The sequence below is a fragment of the Pteronotus mesoamericanus genome, unplaced genomic scaffold (genome assembly GCF_021234165.1).
Source record: "Pteronotus mesoamericanus isolate MK-2021 breed Mesoamerican mustached bat unplaced genomic scaffold, CSHL_Meso_final contig_82, whole genome shotgun sequence".
In the NCBI taxonomy this organism is placed as follows: Eukaryota; Metazoa; Chordata; class Mammalia; order Chiroptera; family Mormoopidae; genus Pteronotus; species Pteronotus mesoamericanus.
In genome coordinates, this window is record NW_026555265.1 from 3,294,299 (window position 1) to 3,317,029 (window position 22,731).

A 22,731-nucleotide genomic window follows, 5' to 3' on the forward strand; every position below is an offset into this window, starting at 1 on the left:
AAGGAAAATGGAAGCAGATCTGTTACTTCTATCATATGAATGGCATTCTTTATCAATGTATAACTTGATAAATATAATATTTATATCCAAATACACTTTATTCACATATATATTACATTTATGAAAACTGTGCAGGAAACTCTCAGTACCTGTTTGAATTTTTTGTGTGTCAAGTTTATGTGGGTTATAAACCAGCAGTTATATTCTGAAAACTAATGCTATTATGTCTTTACAAATATTATACTCTGAAATTGTTTTAACACTCCAAATTCCATGATAGACGTTATTTTGCATTATTTCTTTATGGATGAAAAATGTGTGAAGCCAAAATAGTTTTTATACATTGAATCTACTTCCTTGATCATATTTTAAAAACAAATAATGAAATCATAAAACATGACAGTTTCACAAATTCTACTTGGGATAGTTTATTATTGGACTTTTTAAATACTGCAGACTTTATTAAAAAAAAGAATAACATATTTTGAACTGAAGACATGAAAGGCATATCTTGTACAGCTCCATTTGAAAACACAAAGGTTTTGGTATTGTTTTCTGCAGCACTTTTGCTTGACTTTGTTTTTGTTTTTGCTTTCTGTTCTCAATGTTCGGTTTGTTTTTGTATCATTGTTGGCATGCCTGCGTCTGGTTTCATAGACTTAGATAAACTCTCCGGTCCTTTAGTGCAGAATGACAGTTTATTCTAGGGTGACAATGGCAATATCACAGATCTAGGTAAGTTATTGAAGCAGACCAAAATTATTATTTGTTTCATTATGGTATTTTAGGTTATGTTCTCTGTTTTATAGATGCTTCTTTTTTACATAGAGGGCACATAAATGTAATTTACATTGTCTTCCATATTCTTCTCACTTTTTAAACAGACAAGTTATTACAAAAGAAATGTTTGGCGTTGCCTGTATTAGAGACGAGCCTCAGTGCAAGCAAGGAGATAAGTGGTTGACACCTGGCCTCAGTTTGGGGAGGGCCAGGGTTTGGTGAGGGAAGCGGTGGCTTTAACCCAGCGTGCACATAGAAATGCAGACTCGGGGTTGCTGGGACTGGTTTCTAGTTAGGTGGCCTATGACCTCTAAGTCCTTCAATTTGTGAGACTTGGCAACCCTGAAAAAACATTTTTAGGGCTTTATTTAACAACACCAAATTGGTGGTTCTTTTCTAAACCCAAATCCCAGTTTTAGTTAAAGTATTTAGACAAAGGCTAATAAGTATGTGAAATAAATACTGTATAATTTGGGGGTTTTGTTTTTGTTATTTTCCCCTCAACCTGAGGTTTCGCACAGGAATTTCCACAGCCAGATGATAATTTTCCGAATCAGAGGCAAGATTATATCTTTGAATTGTGGCCAAAAATCAAATTATTTGAGTCACTTAGACACATATGTTGTGCTTCCTCACAAAATTGTTTAGCCCCTCTACTAAGTCACATGCATGGTTACTGTGCTACTTGGATTTCCCAAAGGAAACAAATTACTCTCTCTTTAATAGGAGCCACAGTTTACTAAATGTGAGTAATGCCACTTCATTTTAACTACCAAATTTGAGGCCTTCAGCTTTAACATTGCCTTATTCCTCAATTCCATTTCTCTTTGTTTTGATACCCCGGTTTAATATCTGTCTTAACAGTGATTATTTGTAGCGTATTTTCTTTGTATCCTTCAAATCAACCACACGAGTTTGGACAAACATCATTTGTTCCATACCTATATGCATATTTGGAAATGTCATTGTGCAAAGTAAAAGATTCTAGGAACAGATAGACTGGGACAGCACTTGTATAGGTATAAACTGTCTAGTTAATGCTCTAGGATCCTTTTCCTTCAAACTCTGTCCTTGGTTCAGGCCTCATCCTTGTTTGCCTTGCTTGCTGCAGCACCTTCTTCTTTAGTCCCCCTTAGGCCGTTGATAAACATATGTCTTACTCATTAATATTCTTCAACACAGTCCTGATCGTTTCATTCTCCGTTTGTCTTCCCAACAATCTATATGAGATAGGAGGAATGTGAAAATAATAATGGTAATACTGGTAATAACCATAAAACTAAATGAATGCTCGTAGATACTCCATCTCAAATATCAACTGTCTTGAGACAAGGTGTTTAGAATTCAGTATCAGAGGGTTTAACATTGAGGCGTTGAGCACAGGCCTGGATTGCATCTTTATGACTGAAAGATCATCCGATATACATGAGAAGTGAGTAGGTGGAGGGTTGACATTTTGTTAAAAGTGCATGCCTGATAATTCAATATACCATTGCACCTCCTCAAACCTTGTTATCAGCAACAAACTGCTTTGTGAAGAGAGTAGAGTATAATTCAGAGCAGTGGGAAAGTCTAAGATTTTGCATCCTGCCCTTGCATTTAATATGTATGTTAAAGAGAAGGTTTTTGTGTTTGAGTGTTCATGTCTATTAAAGCAGGGTGACTGCTCGATTATTACACTTCAAACAGCTTTTTTGAATAATTTTAAAACATGTAATCTATGATATGTTAAAAGAAAAAATACAAAACTGCATATAAAAGAGTTAACATTTAAATATCAGCATCCATACCAATCATACACAATTGTGCACACAAAAGCACACACATACATATGTAAATGCATAGAAAGAACCTTGGAAATTAACTGAAATTTAACAGTTGTTATCACAAAGATTTTGAATTGTGGGTGTTTTCCATTTTCTTTGTTTATTTTGTTAGTATTTCCCATAGAAATACTGTAGTATTTCTACAGTAAGCACTACTATTTTAATGGAAAAAGTATCTGACATGAGGGCTTATCTAGCACTTTCATTCACAACTCTAATAAAGAGTGAATGATACCACTTTGTTCAAACATCATTAAAAGATCATGAGTGACACAGGAATAAATACAAAGTTTAATTATCTTTTTATAATAGCAAAATATCTTCTTGAATAATTTTGTTGCCTGTGCTCTCTGGGTGGTGTCCCTAGGTACTGAGTGAAGAAATCTAGCAATAAAAGGAATAGCTCTGCAGATTGCATCTCTCATGCCTGGAATCATTTGTGGTCATTTTTCCTTTTTCTCCCCCCTGTAATTTTTCCCTTTCCTCACTCACTACAGATGCTGTAGTGCACAAGGGTGTGCGCACACACACACACACACACACACACACACAGGAGCTTTAAGAAAATGGAGGACAACTTCATACTTGAATATATTCATTCAGTAATGCATTTGTTCCTCAGTGATGTTTTGATGCCTACTGTGGCTTAATGTGTGTCCTATTCTAAGTGTTATGAAAGAATGAATAGATGAATATTACGAGAGAATGAATAGACGAATAGAATATGGTCCTACCGCAGAGTGACACAGTTTAGAACAAACATTCTCAAACTCGAGAGGGCATAGGATTTGCCCAGGTGTTGGCATTTATCTGAGACGCATGGGCTAGCAGGGGAAGGACAGGCCAAGGGATGATGTTTGAGTTCAGTTACCCATGTTAGGTATGAAGAAGCGTATCTACCCTTTCTAAAGGGGAAGGAACTTGCCTACTTTTATCGAATACTTACAGAATACAATGAAGGATCCTAATTTTATCCGGTAGTTACAGAATACAATGAAGGGCCTTGGTCCTTGGCCTCTTCAGCCAATATTTTTGGCTGGCTGGAACTCAGCTCAATGTTTAAAAAATGAATGGGTTGCAGTACAGCATTGTATTCCAAGTAGAATTTGTCAGACTTCTGGGAATCTAAGAAGTTTCCACTGGTTTTCTGCTTGTTTCCCCAACTATAGTTAATTCATTGAGACCAGGAATGGTAACTTGTTACCCAGCAGCTGACAAAATTCCTGGTATTTAGAAGGTGGTCAGTTAATGGTCGATGACTGTATGAATGACACCATTTTTCAAAAAGAAAGTCTAAAGTCATATATTTAGAGGCAACTAATATCATATTTCTTTACTCTTAGATGGTTTTGGAAAATGCACTCTGTTCTCTGAAAGGAATGGTATGTGGAGATATTGTTTTTCTCTGTAAATGAAGTTATTTTACTTTAAATATAAATATAGATGCTCATGTTATAAAAGAAAATAAAGGGAAAAAATAGCAAAATACCTCTATTCCTAACACTGACTGCTTAGGGGTTTGTTTTTTTTTTTGTTTTTGTTTTTTGTTTTTTCTTTTTTCAACCTTGTTCAGATACTGGACTTTAATCATGCTGCGTATTCAAGTTTATATCTTGTTATGTTCATGTAACATTATAGCATAAGAGGATTGAGCATTCTCTAACATATAAATCTTGTGATTTCCCGAAGTCAGTCTTGAAAATAGTATTGGAATGAGAAAGGTCGCTTTATATGCCATTCCAAAGGACGCCAGGTATCAGAATTTATGTGAGATCAAAGGGATTCCTTAGACACTTTAAGTTACCAGCAACCTTTGAATTTTTCCAATCGAATGTCCTCATCTTACAAAGAGGAAACTGAGAGCCAGAAAACAACATAAGTAAATCTGCTTTGACCAGGACTTTAAGACCTTGTTGTTCCAATTTTAAATTGTGTCCCTTTGAATTTGTTATTGTGTGCTATGTTGTAATTCTAAAATAAAAGAACCAAGGGTAAAATAACTCTTCATTTTACCTTTAGAAGGAAGTTCTACTGGGGGGATGAGCTCCAAATGATTGAACCCTGTGAGCCATTTGTACCTCTCCGGCTAGAGTGGTGGTGCTTGAGACCCGGCTCTTGGCTTACCCACCATTCCCTTGTTTTTCCATCCATGGAGCCTGATCACCCTGTGCTATGGCCAGAATAATGGTGGTCTCCCCCACGAGCCATCCTGAAATTTCCAGCGGACAGTGATTATCGAGAAAAGAGAAAACAGATCATTTACTACTTTGAATTTTAGCAGTAAATAATGCTCTGCATGATCTACGATATCAAATGGACCATATCCACAAAGCTTTCAAACATATAAATGGGCAAAATAGCACAGAGTGGTTTGGGGAACCATTCACACTAGGACTATTGTTGTTCTTGCCATTGTTGTTTTTAAGAATACTATTCATATATTGCAAAACACTTTGTCGATTTCCCTTCACCTCTGAGGTTATCTCAATCCCATTTTCTAAATAGTTGCCCAGAGAAAGTGAAAAGGGAGCTGTTGTAACTCTGTGCTCTGTGATTGAGTGACAAAGACAGGCGTGGGAGAAACCTTTGCATTTAGACCAACTTCGTCACCTCACTGTTTTCAAAGCACACCAACTTCCAGAAATGAATATATCCCATGTGGTCATTGCAGGATTTATCTGGGCGTTTGCTGAACCTGCTCACAATTTATTTTTATTTCTTCCGATAGACGTGGATTTGGCACAGGAGAGTGAATTCTTTCTGGAACAGCAGATGTGCCTGGTACACTCGTTTGCTATAACCATTTGTGCTGTGGTTGAAAAAAAAAATTTAAGAGTGTAGAATTGTTGAAGGGGGAGGGTTAAAAAAACAGAACCATTTTAGCGATTATGCAAAGTTAGAATGTGAGTAATTTTGCTACAGTTAGTCATTATGTGCTTTCATAGCTTGTTTTACAAGGATAAAGGGATATGTACAGGTTGAGTGAATAGAGCTCTTATTTGTCCCTAATAGTCGTTTTTTATGAAAACATTTTCTACCTTTCCTCCTACTCCATAGCAAAAGGGCACTGTCCTTAGAAATTATACCCTTTTGTGATTTAGCCCCTTTATCTGTCTGTAATAAGTGGACAGACAGCCTCCATTTCTGAGAACAAAGATGTTAGGAGAAATGAAACTTTACTTTCCCCTAATGTATAATGTGGGTGATGTACATTTAAATCTTAATACTTTGATTATATAATAATGAGCATGCTTTCTGCAAAAAGAAAAAAAAGCTGAGCAAACATCTAATGACTTTGCTATGAGCTTAATATCCTGTAAATATGGTGTTCTTTCAATATTTTATTTGGAATATTTGATAAGTCTTAGCAAATGTTGCTCATGGAATTCTCTAAGGACTGTAACACGCCACCTATTCCTTTTTTGCTTTGCTTTCAGTCACCCAAATTCCTTTGGAAGTATGTGAACGAAGGTCGGTTTGTTTCCACTGAAGCAAATATAGCCACTTGCTCACACTGGTGGCTTCCCTTGCTGAATTCCACTACTATTTTGGAAACTCATGTATGAAAACACAGCAACCAAACTTGTCCCCATTGAGCCTTGTTGGTGATTTCCATGCAGGGCTGCCTCATGTCTATACACGAGGTTCACTTTTGTCGGAAAAAACAAAATCGATCTGTTGCCTTTTTGGAGGCTTATTACCAAGTCTCTAATGGCAGAAACGCTGCTCTTAGAGTCTGGAAAACTGGGTTCTAATTCTGACCCTGTCAAAACCTTACTACTTTGGGCAAATGTTTCCTAAGCCTCATTTCCTTGAGGAGCAGTAGAAATTTGACCTTCAGATTCCTTCAAGCTCTAATACTCCATGATTCCATAAGAATATTGTGCATTTTAAACATGCACAAATAAGTCAACTTTATTTCTTCTTTTACAGAAATTCCCTTGTGCCTACCTCTCTGTCTGCCCCCAGATCACTCTTTTCACATTGTGTCTCAAATAGGGACACATTTTAACTTTTACCACTAACAAGCAAATTTCAGCGATGAGAAATCCCTGCAGAATTTAGAATTTTCCTGAAAGGGTCCCACTTTTTTATTAATGGTCTCTGAATAAGTGATAGACTACAGTGGTCAGTTTCATTATAGTAGTTGATTACAACCAAAACTACTGAACCACACTTACCACATTTCCTTTTACCTACAGCTAAGAAACCTAAAATGCATAAACTAAATCAGAATATTTGGTTAAATTAGATTGAGTTACAAACTTTCTATTCAGCTTAAATACTTCTTGGATAAATAAGGGTTTGGCTTTACAAAACTGGTGTGGGAAGGAGAAGAGTGTGGGGCAGTTATGATTTAGCCAACTACTGCTGCTATTGTTTGTTAAATATCTCCCATAGAATTTGTCAGTAATGCATTATTGAAATGTCTTTATTTTATTGAAAAAATACTTAAGGATGTAAGTGTGGAATACTTATAGCTAGACACCAAGGGCATCATCTTGAATGAGAAAGACAAAAATCCTCATCCATATCAAGCTAGAGGGGAAGAAAACATTAAGGAATGAATTTCAAAACAATGGACGAGGGTTATCATAAATTAAGTGCAGTCTGTTAAAGGGACACCAGTGACGGATACTTCACCTAGGCTTAGAGAATCAAGACTAGCTTCCCAGAAGTGTTAGTCATTTCAAAACTGAAGGATGAATACTATTTAGGAGTTGAAGGTGGAGCAGGATGGAAAGTGTTTCAGTGGGGTAACTGCAGGGGGGGCAGGAACGTTGAGTCCAGAGGGGAAGGAGGTAGAAGAGGGGGCTAGAAAGCTAAGCAGTAGCTCTGTCAGCAAGGAATTTGAACTCCATTCTAAGAGAAGTGTTCTTTGGGAGGTTTCAATAAAGAAAGAGATTGTTAGAAAAATTCTGGTTGCAGCATAGATAAAATACAAGAGGACAATAAGAAATCCATTTAAAAAATACATACATAGGCGTATGTATATATGTATGCAATATACGAGGTCTGTCCACAATGCATTTAACAATATAATTTGAAAAATAGAGACATTTATTGAAGAAGATACAAGAAACATTGTACATAGGACAATGACACTTCAGTCCCCTTCAAAGTAGGCACCTTGGAACCTCACCCAGTTCTCCCAATCGCCATCAGTTGCCCCATCTCATTTTCCTGAGTCTTCTTGACTGTCAGAAATCTCTTCCCTTTCAAAGGTGATTTTGGTTTTGGGAAAAGCCAGAAGTTGAGGGGTACCAAATCTTAGCTGTAGGGGGGCTGTGTTACTTGGGCGACTTGATGTTTTGCCAAACATTTTTGCAAGAGACATAATGTACAAGGGGTGTATTGTGACGAGGCTGCCAGTCACCTGTTGCCCATAGCTGCGTCCTTCTGCATAGTTTCTGTGGAAGAATATTCAAGCGTAATGCAAAATTTGATGCAGGTTGTTGCTCTACTTGCTCAGTTATTTTGAATGGGACAGCCATACTGAAGTCATTGTTCATGCATGTGCATGCCAGTCCACGGTCCTTGGCTGCCAGGTTACATCGATGTTAGCGCTAACTGTTCTCATTATATTAACAATGGCTGGAGTTTTTCTGGACAGACCTTTTATATATTGCAGTTAACTAGAGCAACGAGGATGGTGGACTGAACTAATATATCCATATGTTGACAGTGAAAACTGAAAAGATTGAAGGTAATTATGATGTAGAATCAACAACCTTTACAATACAAAGAGAAAAAATAATATAGCCATATTTATAACATTCAATCACATTACAATAACTTTTTGAGAAACTTACTAACCTTAAAATGTTACTAATTAAAAAAAAATTTTTGTTAATATACTTATGTATTCTTACCTTACTTTCCTTATTGACTATTATTTTGATTTCATGTTCCCTTGCTTATTAACTGTGTAAAATTTCATCAGATCAATGGCCCATGATTTCCTCAACCACCCTCTAATTTAAAAAGAAAAAAAAATAAGTGATGGGCATTTTATTGGCTCTTCATTGCCAGTCTATCCACCAAAATTATTATTTCAACTTTCAGTACCACCAGCCATGTAAAAGACACATATACTATCTTTGATAGTCTCACCAAGATTTGTGTGTTTTATTATTTCTTGGGTACTTGGTTTAATACTCAGTGCTTTTCACTAAATCCCTGGCCTGACTGGAGAAAAGTACATAGGCCCTTGAGGGGATGATTCGGTGTATGAAGTCACTTGCTGTAGAAATAGGCTCTTTTCTCACTACATTCCTAGATTATAGAACATACTCAGATTGAATTAACCCTCATCACGATGGCATTTTATCCAGTGCCAGCCACATGCATGCTGGGGACTAAGTGTACTATGCAGTATGGGTATTTGTAGAAACCAGAACCTAGGAGACCTCTTAGGTTCAAAACTGATGACATGCCATTCTCATTTAACAGTTATTTTGGGGGGAGGACACTCTTTAAAATACTGATTTTCTTGGTTGTAACATGTTGACAGGCAAGTTTTGTGGACGTGTGAGTGCAGGACCTCACCTGGACCGCTCCCTTTGTCTTCAGTAGTTAGGGATCAAGAAATGAGGACTTTCAAGACAACATCTTAATGCTCTCACCTGACTGCGCTGTATTTGTGGCGGGGGAGGGGGAAACTTGACATAATGGCATTGGTGTGTTCAGTAGCCATGAGAGCTGCTTGTCTTCCAACTATTTTATACATGCTCAGAAGCGTTGTGAAAATTAATTAAATGGAAAAGCTTCTAAGACCAACACTGCTCTGAGTGCCTCCCCAAGCCATATGGTTTTTGCTGTTTCTGCCTCTGAGGCTATTAAGAGTAGCCCCTCGCTAGCTGTAGTGCATGTACTACATGTCTGCAGGGCACCGTACTGTGAAATGAGCCAGTGTGGATCCAGTGTGCAGGTGTAAGATATTTATGTCTACATCTCTCTCACAAGAAGTCTTTGCGGGACCTGATTATGTGTGTATTTGTGTATGTATATGTGGTTTAGGTGTCCATCAGCGATGGCAAATTAGTGTATTAGTATAGCGTCCATGTATTGAGAGCAGTGTTTTAAACTCAGTGGCACAAGTTAAAATCCTGTGATTTTAATTTTAAGAGTAATCTGTGAGATCAATTTAACCATTCACCAGTTTTCTGCTGCAATTTATGAAGTAACATTTAATGTGGAAAATATATAAAGAGGAAAACAAAAATTCTGTTTGCATCAGCTGATGCAATTTTTAACTTTTTTAAATATTTTAAAATTATTTTTAATGTGTTAGTATATTTCTTCTTTTATCTCTATGTACACACACATACAAGTTGGGATAGTACAATACTATTTCATGGTGTGTGCTGGTTTTTAAAAAATTATATATTTCATATGTTATTTTAAATATGTATTTATATCTACGCATATCTATATATCTGTAAATATAGATATATAAAGATATATATCTTCCTCTGATTAAAAAAGTAATATGTGGTTGTGTTAGAAACTTTGGAAAACAGGAAAAGTACACAGAACATCCAAAAATCACCTCCTTAAAATAACCTGTTATGAGTTTGAGAATAAATCTTTCTAGCTATATATTTATGTATGTGCATATGAAAGATATAGAGAGATGCATATATTAACAGATATAAAACGGTGTTTCCTAAACTGATTTTAAAATATATAAAACTCTTCATTTTTAAATTATTTTCTGTCTTTACTGTGGTAAACTATACGTAACAAAATTCACCATCTTAAACCTTTTTTTAGTATACAGTTTTGTGGAATTAAAGTACATTCACTTTGGTGTGTGTGCAACAATCACCGCCATTTATCTTCAAAACCTTTTTTATCTTCTGAAACCAAAACTCCATACCCATTAAAAAGTGATTCCCCATTTCTCCCTTTCCCTACCATTCTGGTAACTACGTTCTACTGTCTTCATGAATTTGATTGAGCCAGGTACCTTATATAATAGGAAACATATAGTAGCTTTTCTTTTGTAGCTGTCTTGTTTCATGGGTTTCATAGCATAATGTTTCGAGGGTCACTCATGTTTTAGCATATTTCAGAAATTCCTTCTTGTTTTAGGCTAATTAATACAACATTGTATGAGTGCACCACATTTTGTTTATCCATTCATCTGTCAAGGGACACTTGGGGTGCTTCTATCTTTTTTGGCTATTGTGAAAAATGCTTCTATAAGCATGCATGTACAGACATTTGTTTAAGTTCCTACTTTCAGATTTTTTTTTAAACATATACCCAGAAGTGGAATTGCTGGATTTTTGATAGGTTTTAAAGCATGTTAATGCTATAATCTTTAGTTGTTGCATAGTATTCCATTATATGAATATTTAACCAATTTCTATGTAACTATTTAAATTTCTTATAGCCTTTCCTTTTTACAAATGACATTGGCATGAACATTTTTTAAAACTAGAGATTTATGCCATCTGTGGTTATTTACTTTGGTCAAATTTCTAGAAGTAAAATGTATGGATTTTTCAGTGCTTATGATACATATCACTGAAGTAACCCACAGACAGATTGCCCATAAGGAGTTTATAGAAACAAACAAACGTTACCTTGGTCCCTAAATCTAAATCATCTAAACATTGTCCTTTGAAGACAATTGGGGTAACCCCCTCCCATTACTCATAGCTCCTGTTCAGGTAGGATTACTTATTCTGCTTTAACAATAGTTCCTACAAAGTTGTTTCTGAACATCTTGGTTTTTCTTTAAGATTTTATTTGTTTTATTTATTTTTAGAGAGAGGGGAAGGGAGGGATGAAAAGAGAGAAATATTGATGTGTGAGAGAAACATCATTCGGTTGCCCAGCGACCTTTCAGTTTCTGGGATGATGCCCAACCCACAGAGCCACTCCAGTGAGGGCTGAACTCTGGTTTTAACAAAGAATCATTTATCCCTTTCTCTTTTGATTTGCAGATTTTACTCTCTGAGTGGATGGATCTAAGATAATTTGTATTTTAAATGCCCTAAATGAAAGATAATTTGTATTTTAAAAAGCCCTAAATGATTCTGTCATACAGCCAGATTTGATAAGGACTTCTCTAAATGTATAGTAGTATGTTCATATATTGTACTCTCAATTTGTTAGGTTGTTTTCTAGCACATGGGGCCATCTCTCATGTGGATAATGTGAGTTGCCCGAATAAGTGAGGAATGGAGCTATTAGTATTAAATGCCGAATTATGGAAGATAATTAGTGAGGGGACTTAAGAAGGCACAATTATTTTTCAGTTAAAGGCTTGGAGAAAATGATGAAGCAATCTTTTATTAAGCAATGAACAAGTATCAAAAAAAATAAAAGGAATGTATGGCATTACAACTAAAATAGGTAAGCCGTGTTTGCATTTTTTCTTAGTATACAAACTGAGAATCCATGTCTATCCATTCATTTATCCAGTGGTTATTAAGTACCCGCCCGGTGGGAATCATTAGGGGTGAGGTTGAGTTCTTATTGGCCATTAACACTCATTGCAAATATTGAGGATTTACTCTTGAAATCACTGGAATTTGAATGTCATTATATCTTCTTTTACAAAGAAATAGCATTAAGTGAACAAGAAACAAGTGGGTGGTCTCCTCTCAACCCTGTGCATCGTCCTGTAAGCTCATCTTTTATCTGGGTTATAGAAACACTTTGACTTGGGGAAAAAAAGCCTTCATTATAAAAACAGGAAAAAAATAATGGCATTTTTAAATCTTTTTTCCTCAGATGAGGAGTCAATCTAGGAAATTAATGTGACTTTTTCAATGCCACATAACCCTGAACAGTGGCAAACCTGACATTTTTTTTCTCCTGCATTCCAATGCACAACCCTTCAATTTCATCGATCATCCTCTCTGGTGATATTTCTATTTGCTGGTGTTCTTAACTTAGACTGGAAGTTGCAAAATGCACCACATACACTATATTTGGTTTGTAGAAATCCTTTGTTTAGATTCCCTGTGATTGTAGAAAAAAAGTCAGGAGAGAAACATTGGGTTCATACTTCATTTGATGCAACCAGCTGGCCCAGTATACAAGCTGCCTTTAGACTGTATATGAACTCTTCAGTTCTACACAGGCCACGTATCTGTTGTTTCGTTAACTTCTTTTTATTTCTTCTAGGAATTTTTTTTTACCAGTATCTTGATTGCATGTCTCCTAAATATAGGAAAACCATAAGTAAACTGAGAAGAACCTCTCTTTATTTTAATGTGCCCTATTCCTCTCTTTCTTTATGAGAGAGAGAGAGAGAGAGAGAGAGAGAGAGAGAGAGAGAGGGAGAGAGAGAATGGTTTTGAAAACTCCAAACAATGGATCCAAGCCATCTGGGTTTGAATTTTGGATGTGCCAACTACCAGCAATGTGACCTTGGTTAATTTTTATATGCTTCGGTATCTTCTTCTGGAAAATAGGGATAATTATAGTTCCTGTCCCAAGGATGTTTGTGAGGATTAAGTGTAAACTGTATGTGACACAAAATGTTTACACAAAATAAATGCTACATGTATGTTTGGTATTATTTGTTGTCACTAGTAAGGACCATATTTTGCCGTGCATAATGCTCAGTCTTTGGACCAAATTTTTGAGGGAAAAATAAAGATGTGCATTATACATGAGTAGTACTAATTCCATATCTATATAAATGTTTTTAATTATTTTATTTATGCTTATGTGTTAAAAGTGTAACTATAGAAAGCAATAAAGATATCTGTGTGCAAAATAATATCCTGGAATACGATAATTGGTTCTGTTTCTAAATATAAATAAATAAATAAATAAATAAATAAATAAATAAATTGAAAATTTAAAACAAAAGATTTTTTTTCCCCTGAAAGTTTGGGCCAAAAGTGTGGGTGCACAGTATACATGGAAAAATATGGTAGTTTGTGTTTTCTGCCACAAGGAGACACAGATGAGAATAAATAACTACAAGTGAAACATGCTTATCAGCTTTTGTTTAAATAACTTTAGACAATGGTCATGAAAATAAAGTTGAAGATGAAATATTCACAGTCCTATTTTCTAACAAATCGCCATCTCCCTTCCCATATTTTGTTTATTCCTTGTCCATATGGAAATACCATTTTATGTAGCTTCAGCTGTATTGCACATATGATTGATTTTACATTCCGTATTTTTCACTTAACATTCTGTATTTAACATTTACACTTAACATCTTAAGCATTTTTCCATGTCGTTGCATAGCTAAAGTCAAATGTAATAAAGAGGTTTTGAGTTTTATGTTGCTGTTTATACATAGGGCTTTAGTTTTTGTATGATTTTCCCTTTTGTTACCGTAGAAAGTTTCCTTTTCAAGTGCAAGTCATTTCTGCTCAATAAGCCAAATTTTGTATAAAAAATTTAATAAACTAAGAGTCCTCTGAGTGCAGTAACTCTGATTTCCTTTGTCTTTTTGTGGCTTTAACATCTAGTTCATTAGATAGCAGAATGTCAATGTTTTTTTATTGAATGAATAGTTTGGATTAATTGAATTTCTAGGGATTCAGATACTGTGATTACTTAATAATTAATTTAAAATGTATTTTGTTTCAGTAATACTGTTAAAGTTTTTTTAAAGGCATTAGGTATCTTTTCTTTCTTTAACTATCTCTGCAAGAGATTGGAGCCAGCATCAAGTAAAGTCATGTGTACAATATGACCATTAAAATGAAAACAACTCTCTCAAATGCTTCTTTGAAATATAGTATTATTAATAAATTCAAAAATTAACGTCATTAAACTCTTTAAAGGGAGAGGCTAATGAGCTTACTTTTATGAAGCATGCATTAAAGGTATCACAGTTTCCTGATCATCAAGTAATAAGAGAAATGAGGCAGCTCCTATTTTGTACATTGTAATCTGAAAAGAGAAGTACATTTTTCTTGGGAGGCCATTATTTATTCATTACCTAATTGATTCAAGTATTTGTTAAACACCTACTATGTGCTACGATATGAAAAAGCCACTGGGGAAGCAGAATATAAGGGACAGTCTGTAACCCTATGGAAACAAACATATACAAGTGTGATATGTACAGAAGAGGAGGAGTAAAGAATGTTCACTGTGTCAGATGATTCAGGCAAAAGTTCACCAAGAAACCTGATACTCAGGCTGAGTCCTAAGGTATTCTTAGGTATTAGCTAGACCTAGAATTCAGAAAGAGGTAGGAAAGCACATGGATATAATCTCTGAGATAGGAAAGAGCCTGGCACATTGAATACGAAAGAAAATCAGTGTCAGAGAATGACCTGTCATGTCACTCTCGAAGAGAGGCAGGAGGGAGAGATTGAGTCCAAATCATTCCATTGAGTCTGCAAAGACTTTTAAGCAAGGAAGTAATGTGATCAAATTTTCTTGAGAATCATTCTAGCTACAGAATGAAGGATAACACTGAGGGGAACGAGTAGACACTGGGATGCTAGTTTGGATAATGTTGGAGCATTCCTGGGAAGAGGAGGTGGTAGTATCTTGGAATAAGGTTGCAGCAGTGAAAATAGTGAATATATAAGCATATTTGAGAGTTATAGAATTTCCATCTAGAAAATAAGATCAACAGGGTTTTAGTATTTGAAAAGGATGTGAGGGAGAGGCTCAAGAAGGACTCCTAGTGTTCTCGTTTGAGCAATACCTGCATCAGTGAACCAGGACAAAAGCATGAAAAGTAGATTCAAGTAAGGTGATGAACAGTTTTTAACATGTTGAGCCTGAAGGGCATATGAGACATTCAATAGACACATGAAAGACAGTTGAATATTTGGACTTAGTATTCAGAATACAGATGAATTCTGGAGACAGAAATTCAAGAGAGTCCTCATAATGGAAGAACTTTTAAGTTGTGGGCCTGGTTTTGGAGAGAGTGAATAGAGAGAAGACAGGAGGTCCTAGATTAGATAAAGAGGTTAATTATTCAGTGGCCACTGGGCAAAAATATTGGCTAATGTCATCAGTAGCAGTTTTACAGAAAGATTAGAAAAGCACTTTTAGCGGAAAGAGCCTGAGTTCCTGCTGCTACTGGTGAGCAGACATAGTTCTTGACTATGTATTTCCTGGGTTTTCTATAATAACATCAATATCTCTGTTTAAGACCATGATAATTTGATTTTTTACAGCTTATAGTTTGACTTCTTCCAAGCTTATAAAACATGCAAGTCAATTATTAAAACACCATATGATTATTTTAATGGAGGTGTGCACAAAACCTATTGAGAGGACAAGTGAGGAACCATAGAAAAAAACTTCAGCATCCTTCCAAGGGAGTCAAGGGCAACATTACAAAAAAAGCACCTTTTGATATGAGACTTGAATATGCAGGCAACTGTCAGAAAGAATATGGCTATGCTTGAGCAGCATGGGAGAAATGTTGTGGATTTGTATAGAATGGATCTCAGACTATGGAAGGAGCTCCTGGCTGACAGACAGGAGCACAGACATGTGTGAATGGTCTATTCGAGTCTCTGCACAAAGTTGATGCTGCAGGAGTGCCGCTGAGAATGTTGAAGGAAAAATGGACTGAACAAGGAGGCAAGGGCTAGATCATAAAAGTCTTTATAAAGTACATGGGAAATAAAGAAGCAGAGAGTTGAACACAAAGCAGAGACATTGCCGGATTTGTATCATCAGTGAGCCGCAATCAGATGTTCATGTTAGATCATCTTGGTGGTATTAAGGAGGGGAATTGAGGGAAGTGAGGTTGGATTATAGTAATAAATAGAGAAGTGGTGATGAGGGAAGTGGCATATTCGGGGAAGAGAAAGCAAAACTGGAATAAAGAGCTGAGAGAGGGAAGGAGGGAGGGGGCAAGGGAAAAAAAAAGAAATAATCAAGGGTTATATATGAATTAGATGGGTTGTGTGTGTGTGTTTGTGTGCACGCGTGTGTGTTTGTGTTTGTACATTCAGGTGTATTCAAGGGATGGGTGGGCAGGAGTAGGAGAGATAGATGAACGTAAGATGTAATCCTGACTTGGGCTAAAAGGAAGCTGAAGATCTGCTCCAAGAAGTGAGCATGGGGTGCTCACATAACCCCTTTTCTGTTTTTCTCTGATGGCCATGCCAATTCTGCCCGGGAATGAAGACAGCATTCGGCTGTTACTAATTATGTATTGGCCCCTCTGCCACGCCATAAACTGGGACATGGAGACAGGCACTATTGATCCTGTGGTACTATCCTCCTCATATTAACTTCATGGAACTTCACACATTAAAAATGTTTAAAAATAATTAATGGAAAAATAGCCACATAAAAATGCTGCTACATAGATTCAAGTCTCAGAAAAAAATGCATGTACACACACAGACATGAATCTATATGAGTTTAATTTTTAAATGTACTTGATATTCAAAATGAAATCTTAAATCATGATAAAAACATTAATGATTCCTGCCAAAAACAAACAAAAAAAAGAAGTGAAATGCCAAAAATACATACTTAGAAGCGCCAACTAATCCAGTAAGTAGAAAAAAATCACTATGCATTTACTTGAATATGTGGCCCAGGAAAATGTTGCCATAGCTTTCTTTAACCATGAGGAACAAAAATAAATATGCTTTAAAATGATTCCTGTTCTTTACCACTTCCACCTCCAATGAGATAAAGAATGTAAAATTGAAAAGGAAAAATATAGCTAAATGTGCTATTTTCACACACATAGTTATGATATAGAAAATACTTATAAACATGCAGGCACATACACAGCAGAATTCATAATAAAGTTGTGAGAAACCTTCTTATTCCCAGAAGAGAATTCTACTAGCAAGACATTTCCTAGAAGAGAGCAGTGGCTCCTGAAATTGTGCCTTGATGCCCTGCCTCAAAGACTTTAGGGCTGTTTGCATTGTGTGCACGCGCGTACACGCGTGCACGCAGTCCAGTGCAAGTGAGTGTGTATGTGTTCACCAAGGAAGAGGAGGAGATTTGTGAGAAAGTTGTCCCTAAAGTGTGAGATCTACATAAATCCTGGTGTTTCACCTTATGAAGGTGATTGATTTTCATTTTCAAAATACGTGACTTTTGAGGCATCTGTTTTGGGGGCAGACTGCTTTACAGCTGCAACAGAGAGAGCATGCTTGTCATTAGCCAGTTGCTCAGTCACTGTCTCCATTTATAGTTGGGTTTTAAAAGTATTCCAAATAGGAACTCTGAGTTTCTGCTGATCTTGAGTCATCAAATACAAGCTTTATTCTTTCAATCAGTTCCATCTATGCTCACATTTTTTAAGATTGGTATGGTATACTAGAAAAATCTGACCCTCATAATGGAGTATTTATTTTAGAGTGTCTTAATAAGTTTATTAATGAGAACACTGCCTCTCTTTCTATTGGGTACTATTGGGACCACATTCTTGCAGAAGGGGAAGTTCATCCTACCGAAACAAGACTATTCAGGTTGCCTAAATTACAAAAGTAAATTGCAAATCTTTCCCCTGAAAGGCTTGTATTTAAAAAAAAAAAAAAAGGAGGCGGGGGAAGGAAACTCTATTCAACAGCCTCCTGTGACTTACAGAACTAAATCTAGAATTGCAAAATCCCTAGGAAACTGCAATTGTGACAAATGATACATGGGACAGATAGCTGTAACAGTCAGAATCCCATAAAAAATAATGGCACACTGAAACTAGCTCTTCTCTGGGAGTTAATTTTTAAAGGCATTCTTTACATAGGCCTATCTAAGTACAGAGAAGCCATAGGAACAGAGCGGTAATCCAGGGCTGGCAGAGTCAGAAATGGCATCTCCTCTAGGCTCAAGGGGACCCAGAGGGAGAGAGCAGCAGTTTGAACCAGGAAAGAAAGAGTGTTGTAGAGGAGAAGTCCTAGAGGGAACCAGTGACCCTCCTGGGCAACCGGAAACTTCACAGTCAGGTTGCCAGAAGATATGTGTCCCAAGAGTCTGTCAGTGTCAGCAGGGGCACTGTTGCTATCTTGGGTTTCATGATGTGTTTTGCTCCCCATCCATCCAATGGTAATAGTATAAACTAGTCACTGTGGCAATAAAATATATTTCTCCATTCATTTCTAAATTTTCCCTGGTCAGTTGGTGATTTCCTATCTAAGTGACAACCACTGGAAATGAAATGTTAACCTAATGTCTCTGGGAATGTTTTCATCTTTATCTCTGGATAAATCTAGATCTCCAGAAAGCTCAACCACGAAAGCTAAATATCTGTGGTGGGAGGGCAAGAGAGCTGCATCACTCACAGCCCCACATCCACCTTCCAGGCAGGAAAGAGGAAAAGAGAAAGGTAGGAAGGGATGATGCTTATGTCAGGAGAGCCCTAGTTTTCACAAAAATGTTTAGTGCATGTCTCATTGGCCAGAACCATGTCACACTACAGCTTCTACTTACAAAGTAGCCTTGGAAAGTATTTTAAGTGGGCACAGTACTGCCCCAAACGAAATTGAAATTCTTTTAAGTAATGAGGAAGGGGAGTGTGTTACGATGAGGAAGCAGTTAGCAGCATCCACCCTACATGTCTACTATCTCTTGTGGGTTGGTGTGGGTAAATGATAATAAGAGTAATATCAAATCTCGCATCCTGTCTTCTTATACATAGTATAATTAGCCTGGAAATTAATAAAGAACAAAATTAGAATGTGGTCATTTATTTGTTATATTAACAAATTTTATCAAAATTAAAACATTATATCACTTGCATATTTGCACATTCCTAATAGACTAATGTTTAAGGACAAATTTTAGGATCTCCAAGTTTTCCCTAAGCATTTACTTATCTTCCATCACAATTATAGCCTCCCATATTTCAGAAGGAAGGCATTGTCACCTTCGTGTCATTAAGGCATTCCTATGACATTCAGTAAGTGTATTTTTGTCTGTGATAGCAAGATAAAGTTTTATTTTATTTTTTCAATTGCAGTTGACATTCAATATTATTTTATATTAGTGTACCACACAGTGGTTAAACATTTGCATAACTTACAAGTGACCTCCCCCAATAAGTCTAGTACCCATATATTCTTTACACTGTGCTTTACATCCCTGTGACTATTTTTATAAGTATCAATTTGTACTTCACCTTTTTTATTGAGACTCCCAGTTTCCCTCCCATCTGCCATCCATCAGTCTGTTCTCTATACCTATGAGTCTATTTCTGTTTTGTTCTTTAGATTCCACCTATAAGTGGAAACATATGGTATTTCTTTCTGTCTGACTTATTTCACTTAGCAAAATACCAACTAGGTCTATTCATGTTGTTGCAAATGGTAAGATTCATTCTTTTTTATGGCTGAGTAATATTCCATTTATAGTAAGTATTTCTGAGTTGAACAATGAATGCTGCAGACCTCAGGAAGATATAAAAGGAGGAGGAGGAGGAGGAGGCTGCATTTGAGTTATCTTTGGTAAATTACTCTTTGACAGGAATCTTTGATCTAAAATTTAGCATCTCTTGGTTGTGCCATTGTGTTTGTTTTTCTCAACACCCCTCTTTGCTTTTTTTTTTTTTTGTTCCTTCTGACCCATCCTCCAGCTTTCTTTCACTAGCACCTCCTTTTAGCACTATAGTGACTACATCATTGGGTAGCTTGATTGAGAGCAGATTCTTTAATTTATTTTATTTTGTTGTTTGTGCTTTGTATTCTACAAGGTAGAAAAAAAATCGCCAAATCCAATGTCATGAATCTTCCTCTCTATGCTTTTTAAGGGTATTATAGTTGGCATTATTATATTTAGGGCTATTTTTCCCCTATTGAATGGTCTTGGCACGTTTGTCAAAAATTAATTTTACGTGCATTCAAAGGCTCATTTCTGGATTCTCTATTCTATTCCATTGATTTATAGATCTGCCTTTATGCCACTACTACACTATTTTGATTATTATAGTTGTGTGGTAAATTTTGAGACTCGGCATTTTGAAATCTCCAATTTTGCTTTTCTCTTCAAGATTGTTTTGGCTATTCAGAGTCTTTTAAAATTGCGTATGAATTTAAGGATGGATTTTTCTGTTTTTGCAAAAAAAGATACCCATGTGATTTTGAAAAAGATGGTATTAAATCTGTAGACCACTCTAGGTAGTGTTAACATCTTAACTATATTAAAATCTTCCAACCCATGAACATGAATGTCTTTTTATTTATGTGTGTCTTCTTTAATTTATTTCATCTGCATTTTGTACTTTTCAGTGTACACATCTTTCACTTCTTTGGTTAAGTTTATTCCTAAGTATTTTTATCCTGCTGTTCTTACAAATGGCATTCTTTCCTTGATATCCTTTTCAGATTGTTCATTGGTAGTACACAAAAACAGCTGATTTTTGTGTTAGTCTCTGAACTCTTAGATGGCAGGAGCCATGCCAGATTTGTATTGTTCAGAGTTAATACAAAAATAATAGTTTAGCAGTTTTTAATACATTTTTTAAAAATTTTTCATTGGCAGTAACCTCTGTCTTTTTCTTTTTTTCCCTCCCTCCCATTTCAGGGCTCTACTGGTGCCACAGCCTCTCCTCCAGTCTCCACCCCTGTCACAGGACACAAGAGAATGGTCATACCAAACCAGCCCCCACTGACAGCAACCAAAAAGTCTACACTGAAACCACAGCCTGCTCCTCAGGCTGGACCCATCCCTGTGGCTCCAATTGGAACACTAAAACCCCAGCCTCAGCCAGTCCCAGCCTCCTACACTACGGCATCCACCCCATCAAGGCCTACCTTCAATGTGCAAGTGAAGTCAGCCCAGCCCAGCTCTCATTACATGGCTGCCCCTTCACCAGGACAATTTTATGGGCCAGGGCCTGGGCCCCAGAGCTATAACACTCAACCAGTTCCTATATCTGGGCAGTGTCCACCTCCTTCAACACGGGGAGGCCTGGATTATGCATATATTCCACCACCAGGACTTCAGCCTGATCCTGGGTATGGGTATGGTCCTAACCAAGGGCGCTATTATGAAGCCTATTGCCCAGCGGGGCCTGCATATGGGGGCAAAAATGATCCTGATCCTGCCTATGGTCAACAAGGTCACCCCAATCCCTGGAAGCGGGAGCAAGGGTACACTCCATCTGTAACAGGAAACCAGCACCCTGCTGGGATGTATCCAGTTGCTGGTCCCAAGAAGACCTATATCACAGACCCTGTTCCAGCCCCCTCTGCACCTCCACTGCAACCAAAGGTAAGAAACTCATTAACACAATAATGGGAGTAAATCTCTGCCTATTCAGTTTGCATTGCCGAACAATCAGAGCCTAAGGCAAAAGTATATGTTCTGCTTTTATGGCATTAGAAAGTACAATCTCAAGGAGACTTGAGGACCATAGAAAAAGAGGGAGATCCCATTGGGGATATGGAGTCATTCTATGGATAGGGTTATTGTTTAGTACCAAGTGCATCTATGTGTTCATTCTTGAAAGATCTTCTTCCAAAAGAGCATATGAACTGTAGCTGCACAGGACAATCTTTTTGTGGTAGGAAAAGGGAAAATAATTTATCTTCCAGCTCTTATCTCTTCTTGGACCAAGGTTCTCTGTGAGTCAAAAACTTCCTCACACCTAGACATTGCATTTACTTGGGCACTAAACAGAAATGTAGCCTCTCATGCTTTGCAGAGACAGGCCATCAACACATCTGGAGGTGAGAGGTATGTAGGACAAACATGAGTTGAGCTGCTGACACGCTGGGCTTATGTGATGGTGGTTAGAACTCAAACCAAGTTGGTGCCACAGTGGCTGCTAGGACGTAAGTGGCCAACAACCCAGGAGACAGGTGAGGCCAAGGGGAGGTAAGGTAATGCAAACACCTTGTCTGGTTTCCTTTGGGAAGAGGCTGCTGCAGTATAATGACACTTGTTTATTGCCCCTTGTTGATCCTCATTACTGATCCTCTAAGAAGAATTTTACTCTCTAGTCTTTAAAGACAGTTTTTAAGATAGTTTTTAAGACAGTCTTTAAAGACAGTTTTTAAAAATTCTTTATGACAGTTTTTTTTCATTGTTTGATTTACATCCAACATTGAACTGATCTGGTGGTGTAGGAAAAGAATTGGCACACAGTGCAAGACCTGAATCTAACATGTTAGGTCCAGCTACATCACTACCGTTTGGTTATCACCAACCTACTCAGGGTGATGGAATGAACTTTTCTTAACCACTCATCAGA

At 36.8% G+C, this 22,731-nt stretch overlaps 1 protein-coding gene across 9 annotated transcripts in view; it reads left to right on the forward strand.

The window, feature by feature from the left end:
- LPP (LIM domain containing preferred translocation partner in lipoma) overlaps window positions 1-22,731 on the forward strand; it is a 618,933-nt gene that overhangs the window by 361,382 nt on the left and 234,820 nt on the right. For all 9 annotated transcript variants that reach the window (XM_054585111.1, XM_054585106.1, XM_054585114.1 and 6 more), the window contains one exon: window positions 21,060-21,749. In XM_054585111.1, the coding sequence (XP_054441086.1) occupies window positions 21,060-21,749 (690 nt within the window). The remainder of the gene's footprint in view (window positions 1-21,059; window positions 21,750-22,731) is intronic.